At 38.8% G+C, this 9,849-nt stretch overlaps 1 protein-coding gene across 4 annotated transcripts in view; it reads left to right on the forward strand.

Annotated features, from left to right (window-relative positions):
• The window catches only part of CNTNAP4 (contactin associated protein family member 4), a 255,955-nt gene extending 249,789 nt beyond the window's left edge, over window positions 1–6,166 (forward strand). For all 4 annotated transcript variants that reach the window (XM_045443602.1, XM_045443603.1, XM_045443604.1 and 1 more), the window contains 2 exons: window positions 308–379; window positions 4,908–6,166. In XM_045443602.1, the coding sequence (XP_045299558.1) occupies window positions 308–379; window positions 4,908–5,101 (266 nt within the window). In that variant the 3' untranslated portion in view covers window positions 5,102–6,166. The remainder of the gene's footprint in view (window positions 1–307; window positions 380–4,907) is intronic.
• The last annotated feature ends 3,683 nt before the right edge of the window (window positions 6,167–9,849 follow it).

Below are 9,849 nucleotides of genomic sequence, written 5' to 3' on the forward strand. Positions count from 1 at the left end.
CCTCCTTTGCGGTAACAAACGCACTCGTCCCCTGGGTGTTGAATCTTCTGATGCCGCTGTTGCAATGCGTTCTCAAGGTGGCCTCCCCAGATTGGTTTTGTTTAACTTCCAACCCATTTCTCTTCTAGATCCTCAGTGCTTTATCTGTGTGAGCCACTGCAGTTGATGCTGCTGAGGTTAAAAAAAAAAAAATTGCAGAGATCCCACACTGATTAAATGTTTTAAGATTTTTTTCCCCAAAATTTCTTCTTTTTACTTGGCTGTATCCCTCCCTCCCACTTTTTTTTTTTTTATCCTTTTACTGCAGATCATTCTGGAACAAGAGATGACAGAGAACCCCTAGCTAATGCAATCAGAAGTGACTCTGCAGTAATTGGAGGTAACAGAAGGCGTGAATGAACTCTTCTTTGGTACTTCTCATCTCTAGGAGTGGGGAATAGTTAGCACTAGAGAAACGGTGGGGAATCCACACATATCCCCGCTGCGGGACACTGGATCCTGAGGTCAATGGCGGGGGTGGTTTTTTATTTATACTGGGTTGTCTTTTAGAGTCTTCTTGAATTCATGAATTCCTTGAAGATTTTCAGTATACATAATTGATCATTTCCCTGAAGTGCCACACTCATACAGTTGCTACTCTGTGTAAAACTGAGCATCATTTAACTTGAAAATGGCCTTCTACAATCCCTAAGGAATTCTGAATATATTTGGGGAGGTACTATTTCTGTTGCCTTCTTGGATTTTGTCGTATTGTTTCCGCAAGAGTTTACGTAAAAAGTAGGAAAAACCTGAGATTAACACTGGGAACGTACATTTTATGTTGTGTTAATACTCAATGAAATGGGTATTTCTGTGGTTTAGATGCTCACATCAGTGAATATAACACTTTTAGTTACATTTTTTTTTATCAAATATTAGGCCAATGGAATGAAAGTGGTTTGTAGTTATTTTAAATTGCAGAATTAACACAAAAAATATTAAAGTATACCTTCCTGGCAATGAAACAGCATGTTCTCTGAGACACAATTTATTCAAAGCCAACCCCCAAAATATACCTTTTTCTTCCTGATGAATGATCTTCAGAAAGTAATTAATCAGATAATGGAAATGCTAAGTGACTCACCTTTTCTCCACACTTTGCATATGAGATGAACATAAAAAATAAACAGTTATTACATTGCCAGATAATGTGATTTCACTTTAACTTGGGCAGTTTATGTGGGCTTTATGTCTGGTCCGTTTTTGTTCTATTTTTTTACATCTTTACTCATTCAGACATCAACTTCCTTGAAGTCGTTAGGATTTTACTTAAACAGAGAATAGTACTAGTTATATCTTTGTGAGGATGTTAACATCCACATTGCCATTTCAGTTGCTTTTCTTTTTATCAGATTAATGGTGTATAAATTAAAGATACATAAGATAGAATTCCCATTTAGTCATATGATAAGCAAAAAACAAACAGCAGTAAGTCCCTCCGAAAGGAGTAGTTAATAACTGAGTGTCTAAAAGAAAATACATTAATATATTATTAAAAATACATTATGTGGTAAAAACTCATTTGAAGCTATAGCAATTAATGTGCTTAACATTTTAACATTTTAATTTTTTTAATGTTTTTATTTATTTTTGAGAGAGAGACAGAGTACTAGTGAGGGAGGGGCAGAGAGAGAAGGAGACACAGAATCCAAAGCAGGCTCCAGGCTCCGAGCTGTTAGCACAGAGCCCGACGCGGGGCTCAAACTCACAAACCGCGAGATCATGACTTGAGCTAAAGTCGGCCGCTCAACCGAATGAGCCGCCCAGGCGCCCCAATGTGCTTAACATTTTAAATGACGATTCCTTGTCAAAGAAATTGTCTCAGTCTCCCAATGGTGCTTTTTCCATACATTTAACTGGTATAGATATAGGGAGACACAGATTCACAGATGTACATAGAGAATGACTGGACAGTCAAGCCAGTATTAGAGCACAATGCTGAATCTTTATTGTTGCTTTGGGCAAAGATCATTGTTAATATTTACAGAATATAGGAGGGGTATATTGATAAGTCATTCTCTGTTACTGTGGAATGGAAACATGTTATAGGTCATCTCTGAAATCTGTCTTGGCTCAAATACGTAGAGCAGAGAAAGACAGTGTGGAAGGTGTGTGCAGCTTGGGAACTGAGGGCCTGGGAACACGTGGTGTCTGCTTTTGTTCATTGCTCAGACAAAGCTTCAGAAGCAGAGCAGTTGATCATGGCCGTTGAAGCTCAGAAGGCCTTGTCTTGGGACCACATGCAATTTATCTGCTAAATCACAGAATATCATCCTCCAGGGTGTTTCTCCATCTGGTAGCATCGCGGTATAATTCTTCGCCCGTTGTCTCGTTACTCGTAAATTGCGCCCACTGTGTAACAATAATTAATCCATTTAAAATTTCTCCAAATTGGCTAATCGCCCTATGTTCTACCTTTTAGATCATCTTTTTTTTCACTTACAAACACTGAATAATGTAAGATGGGAAAATTGTTCAATAAGACTTTTTTAACTGTGACCCAGATATTACAGAGGGTTTCTGGCCAGGCTACACAGATATGGATGGTGAGAATTAGACAAAGAGAAAGCTACCTAATTTCCTCATAAAAACATTCACACAGAGCTTCAGATGGCAATGTCACAGAGCACAGTGGTTTGCCGTATTTTATTTAGTGTATCTTTTTTTTTTTTTTTTTTTTTTTGGTATAGCAGGTTAAATCAAGGTTTTTGTTGGATGTGACAAATCCTGACATGACACCTTCCCCAAATTAAAGGAGATAAATCACATATATGAAACAAACTAATTCCAGAGTCCCCCCCCCATGATTATGACCATCTGGATGTCCTGTCTGGGCCACTGTAATGTTGATATTTATTTTGTAATTGCTGTAGCCTGGTCTCTACTATACCTCATCAGTTTTTCATATTGAAATAATTCAGAATATCTCTCTTGAAACAAGAGGCCTAAATTAAGAGGCCAGACAATAGAAATATTTATAGCGACTCAACTGATGAGAGGCAAAATATGTAACAACAAATAATATTCTGATTAAAATTATTATTTATTAATATGACTAATAATAACAAAAACAACTGTATCTGTTAGTAAATTCTTCAGATTTCAAGTGCAGAATTTGGTTGCCACATTTATGTTAGACTTATATGAGCAAGGAATTACTGTCCTTCTCAGGTAAGCCCGACCCAACCTAACATTGGCTTAGCCATTGGCAATATTATATAATTTGCTGTAGTGAATTTAATTGCCCATTAAATCATGTGCTCAGGAGTCCACTGTGATTGGTGAGAACCTTCAATGTGTTGGCTTGGTCGGTTTCCATTAGAGTTCTATGCCCCTGACTTAAACTGGAATGAAGAATTCCTAGCTTTACAATATGACAGTTGATCCACATTGCTGTTTTCATTGTGCCTATTTTTGTCTGAAAACAACTTCATCGGTTAATACCTCCACCGTTTTCATCCAGAAAAGTCTAAGTGTTAGGAAACTCTCAAACTCATGGTGACAGGCAATAGTTTTCCAAATTCTCTTTTTCATCTGAAAGCTTGACTTTTATCACTGGCGACATATATTGTCAGTTGTTTTTCTTCAAGTGACAGACTCACTTCACACATTTTAGAGAAAATATCTGCCAAATATCCAAGTCAAAACAACCATAGTTTGTCAGTCATTCTTTCAAATAAAAATGGTGTTCCATGAAGCGAAAAGTAAGTAGTTGAGCTCACAAGTCAGCTGTTCATGCAAGCGCTCTTCCTGGAGACAGCCATCGTACTTGGAGATCCATCCAAAGTACTTTCTACCTCATTGCCCAAAATGTTAAAAAGGCTTATAGCCAAAAGGTCAGTATTTCATAAAATAAGTAATTTTTAGGGCTTCATTAAGGACACTCTTAAAATGAATCTGGCTTGCTTTTTTTTTTCTTTTTTGTGGGATTGCCTGGCAATCTAACGCCTTCTGCCTTATGAATTCCATGACCGCTTTTACAGTTCGGTAGCCTTGCCTTGATTCGTGCTAAGGTACCAGGAATTTTACCTAACCCTGTTTGACATTAATAGTGGATATGTCAACACAATGAGAGAGGCATCTTAGAATTGTTATGAAAATAGCTTTGACCCTGTGGATCTCCTCAAAGTGTCCTGAGGACCAATAGGGATTCACAGAACACACTTTGAAGAACTACTAGCCCGATGTAACGCCAAGGTCGATAACCCTATGTTGGCATAGCTAAGAATTGTGGTATTTAAATATTTTATTTACAACCAGATGTTTCAAAATATCAATATTTCTCCTACAGAAATAATCGAAATAATCTATGTTATCTGTGTCAGTATATTTCACTAGTCAGGATTATTCATATACATATATCCTGTTCCTCCTATTCAACAGTATGACAGACTATTGAGAATCAACTGAATTACAGTGTTTAAATATTGAAGTACAAAAACACATTTAATTATTTTACAACATTACTACTATCTGTAAATTTAAAATAATAACAATTTGTGTATTAATATGCAGTGACCAACCACATGGTCTTAGAGACATGTCAGTAACATCTTGCGTTATACGTAAATGCACTAAAAATTTGAAAAATAAGTGGAAACGCACTAAATAAATCCAATATCGTATGCATGCAGAATAAATGGAGGTGAACCCCCAGGGCTGATAGAGGAACTCAGAGACAGACTCGGGTATATTATGACACCGCCCGATCCAGAAATACCTGAGGTTTTGATATTTTTAATTCATATCTACTAGATGCTTGATGTATGTAGAAAATGATTTTATCATGACTTCTTAAGCAACGAAGTCAGCAGGGCTTCCGTTAGGACAAAAGTTCTGACTGCGTTGTTTTTCTCTTCCCTCCCCAGGTCTGATAGCGGTTGTGATCTTTATCTTGCTGTGCATTGCTGCCATTGCTGTTCGCATTTATCAGCAGAAAAGGTTATACAAAAGAAATGAGGCAAAAAGGTCAGAGAATGTAGACAGTGCCGAGGCTGTTTTGAAAAGTGAGCTTAATATACAAAGTGCAGTCAATGAAAATCAGAAAGAGTACTTCTTCTGATTGGCAGCTGTGTTTTAACTTACAATCCCGACAGTCTGTTTTAATAGCCGGGGGCTCTCAACGGACAAGAACATGTTCTTCCACTGAATGTACACGCAATTGATTTGCAGCACTGCCGTCTTGCCATATCCAGACTCGAGATGGCTCCAGGAGGCCTCATCCAGTGATGTATTTCCCATAGCAGTCGTTCTACAGAACAAGGGATGAGATACCGCTCTTAATTTCCGACCGTTCTGATAGGATCTAAAACGGAAGTTTAACTCGCTTGATGACTACGGTTTTTAAATGTGAAGACCATATCCCTGGTCTCTCCACCGTGTGGTACGTAAGTTTTGTTAAAGGTAAAAATCAAAATTGGACAATACGGACCTTGCTTTACTGGAGAACATGCTCGTGTTTGCTTTAGTGTCCCCATGGTGTTATTAATAGACCTGGAAATGCTTCTAAGATCCTGTTTGGCTGGTGTTTGCATCTTCAGTGGCCAAAAGTATATAAAACCCCTTTGCCTTTCTCTGTGTTACATTCAATACAGTTTATCAATAGTCTTGAAAGATGTTGTGTTGTCATTGGTTTGTTTTGATTGTTCTTTTTCTATTTGACTTCTCTTAATGATTTGGAATACCTTAGGTTTTGAGTGTCAGACTTCAGCTCTGAATGTAAAATTCATATGCAACCAGACTCGGAAAGTGCTTTGGTTGTCAGCGTGCGATGTCTTGCCTTTTAAAATTTTCATAATCTGCTATCATTGTTCAGTAGTGGCGGGAGGTAAGACCCTGGATAATGCCAATTTCCCAAAGAATGTGAAATGTTTGCAACTCTTCAACTTGTCAACATAAAAACCACAACTCTTAACAATGCACAAATTTTATTTACAACTGTAATATCTCATATGAAACACACCTTTGAGAATATTTTCCCCAAACCTTATGCCAGTTTTCTTTATAGGTTTGTTCTTCTGTTTTTTTGTAAAGTTTACCACCAAATTTTCTTTGATCTCCCTTGACTGTATTCCGTGGGGAATGTTTCTTATGTATTAGAAAAAAAAAAAAAAAAGACAGCTGGAAGTGGAGAGCTCCATTCCCCATCCTAAAACATATACTCCTTCAGGCATACATTTTTCTGTGCCCTGACCTCCGGGACAGACTTTGTAAAATACAAGCTGCAGCCACGCCCCCCTCCCCTACTTTCTCCAAAAGCAGTTGAGTGGTTACAGAGTGCTCACTCTATGGGGTGATGGCGTATTGCATGATTTATGCTTCGTCTGCCGTTCTGTCATCTCTCATTTATGGTGACGGGGTAATTTCTCGAAAAGTACCAAAAATCAATATAACCTGCTAACTAGTGCATTCCGATTAGGGTGTATATACATACCAAGAGATCATAGAATTATCAGTGACCTTATGAAACTTGTTGCAATAATTGATTTTGAGGCAAAGCAAACAAGGTGCATGTATGTAGTTCTCTTTAAATTTCATAAGCCAGTTATATAATAAAGGCACTTTGCTGTTTATGATCACGCTGCCCGGGTGCCTGGCAAGGAACAGTTGGATCCCTTAGTTCGTCCACACCAGAACAATTTGGGAATACATAAATTAATCATCTTATTTTCCTCCTCAACCTCCTTACAAAAGCTTCCTGTCTTTTCCATAGCTCTGTATCCATTTTGCTGTTTCTGTAAATGCCTGACTAAATCTTAGGATATGAATTAACATAGTAGTTTATGAAGGACCGATGTTGATGAGTGGCATACTTTCTTCTTTTTAATTGAAAGACTTGAAGAATCGAACACAGAAGTGCTAGTTTTTATTTGATGCAAAGCTGAATACAAGCATCCTAACGGCCCTGAATCTGTTAGAAGTGTTCATGTGATTTAGTAGCCGCATTAACCTGGTTGGGAGTGTAGACAGGTTTATAGATGGTGACGCCTCATGGTACTGTGTGGTCCGCACCACTAGAAGCTGCAACGTGATGGCCTCACAACGCATTGATTCGTCATTTGTCATGATTTTCAGTTCCGGGTTTGTAATCTATTCTTTCTTTTTTCTTAATAAAATGCATTTTTGAAGTTAAAGTGCAGGATATATTTTAAGAGACGTTGTATAAAGGTTTAAACTGAGGGAATGATACTGGATTTTCATTTTCTTAAAACAGTAAAAAGATGTGTAGATGTCCACCTCCTTTACTGGCGGTCTGTGTTTTTTAAGCCTTTTGGTACATCCCGTGATTATTATGAATTATTAACGAAAACTGCATTTATCATGTATTTTCCTTTGAAATGGACACAAAAATGGCAGGAGAAAACCGAAAAAGGTTTACTGATTATAACAGGTGAGGGCAGTTGAACGACATTTAAAGTTTTGCCGGAGGCGAGCCTTTGTCAGCAACTGTTTGTTGAAACATTCTGTGTGTTTAAACGGGGCTCTATCCTTTTACTTCTCCAGAGAGCTTGGCCAGTGAGGCTACACTGACAGACCCGATTATGTCGAAGGATACTGTGCACCCTTCTATAATATAAAAGTTTTTAAAAAGTCCCTTATCTGTGATTTCACAGGAACACAATATATAATTAACATTCTCTTTTTAAGAAGACGAACTTTCTAAATCTCATTAAATTCCAATGTGCTAATATGCAAATAGAGTGGAGTTAATGTGGCATTGAATACTCGCCTCTATGAAATAGGGGTCATCTGTGGGAAATGACATCTTAATTTTGTGGAAGCCATGCCACTTAAATGGCCCTTGACCACTCTAGCAAATAGCTTCGTTTTTAAAAAATTCCGTTCCCAAGGGGGCTCCTGGGTGGCTCAGTTGGTTAAGCGTCCCAGTCCTCATTTTGGCCCAGGTCGTGATCTCATGGTTCCTCTGCTGACAGCACAGAACCTGCTTGGGATTCTCTCTCTCCCTCTCTGTCTCTCTCTCCTTCTCTCTCTGTGCCCCCCACCCTTGTGCTTGATTTCTCTCTCTCTCAAAATAAATATTTAAAAAAAAATTCTTTCTCAAGTGTCACTCTTTGAAACACATTTAATAAATTCTTTAGATGGCAAGGTAAACACCTGACAACCAAACACGCCAGTTATTTAAAATTGTTTATGGTGGGGCGCCTAGGTGGCTCAGTCAGTTAAGCATCCAACTTTGGCTCAAGTCATGATCTCACGATTCATGGGTTCGATCCCTGTGTTGGGCTCTGTGCTGACAGCTCAGAGCCCGGAGCCTGCTTTGGATTCTCTCTCTGTCTCTATGCCCCTCCCCAGCTCATGCTCTGTCTCTCTCTCTCTCTGTCTCTCTCTCTCTCTCAAAAATAAATAAACATAGAAAAAAATCTTTTTTAATTAAAAAAATTGTTAATGTTAAAAAATAAAACTGCCAGTTATTCTACCAGCAAAAGTGGGTTTATTCGGGAACAGCAGAGATGCAATTCGGGATAAGCAAGCTATGGCAAAATGACAGGCAAGTTGCCTGGACAAAGGAGAGGAATGCTGTTTGTAGAGGAAAGGGGGCAGGGAGGTTGGAAAGGTTGTTACCAACAAGTCCATTGGAATAAGCTGGGAGTTCCAAGTGTAGGGGCTTCTCATTGGCTGAGCTGTGACTGTCTGTCATTGGCTGTGTTGCAGGAGGTGTGTAGGGGGAGGTGGGGTCAGGGAAGAGGAAGTCGTTTTTTCCTCCTTCCTCCTATTCCTCCTGCTGGGAAGAGTGAAGTAGTTTCCCATGCAAGGTGGTCTTTTCCTCTTGGGTCTGTAATTGAGGAGGGGTAGGGCATGAGCGTGCCCTGCTGGCCTCCTGCCTCCATTCTAAATGAGGTTCCCTTTTATAAATTTTCACAAAATCCACTTTCATTAATTGGTACTATCTTTCATGCATAACAGAATCTGGGAATGGGGTCCATCAGGCAACTGGAGAGCACAGATGTGTTACTATATGATACATATTAGTGTGAACAGCTGAGTTTTACAGATGAAATATCCAGGACACAGGTATATGAGGTGGTGTCTCCAAAAGGACACGTCAGCAATGTGGAAGTGATGAAACCGCGATGAGAATTTCCTTTTGTTCCCACGTGTTTCTGATCTTAGTACTTCGAAGACCTGGAGTTTTGGCAATTATTTAGTGGCATGGAAAAATTGAAGGATCTTGGTGTCCTCTTTGTCCAGAATGACCTATACTTCTAGATCTCTCCCATATCCTTTAAAAAGAATAGATCTTTATCTGGTAGGTCATTGCCATTGATAGATTTGGTTTTCTTTAAAAAATATTTAGTAAGCTTATGGCCCTCGACACCAGGAGAGATGATTATAACTGGAGCACTTTGTATAGTCATGAAATACACCATACGAGCTCAACCCAATGGATCAAGGCATCAAATATCTTCGTTATAACAGAAGAAAAGATGAAATAGATCCAACTCACGTCAACAACGTTCAGTCGATTGATTGACTTTCTGGTCCTTGTGTTGACTATGAGATGGATCTACTAGATATGTTCAGGATGTCCTGGTGGTCCTTTATTTTTCCCAAGTTTGAGTGATGGAGAGTGGTAACGGAAGAAAAAGAACAGAAGGAACGGAAGCCGACTGTCTATGTGTTGGGGACATGTGTGAGTGAGCGTATGCATGTGTACAAGAAGGAATACCAAATGAGGAGAAAGCGAATATGAACTGTAAAACAGTCTGCATATAATTTAGCTAAGAGAGCTGGACTTTTGGTGTGGCAAGAGCTTCCCTGGGGACTGGTTTTGAAGATTTGCAAATGAAA

Source organism: Leopardus geoffroyi, chromosome E2, assembly GCF_018350155.1.
Source record: "Leopardus geoffroyi isolate Oge1 chromosome E2, O.geoffroyi_Oge1_pat1.0, whole genome shotgun sequence".
Lineage (NCBI taxonomy): Eukaryota > Metazoa > Chordata > Mammalia > Carnivora > Felidae > Leopardus > Leopardus geoffroyi.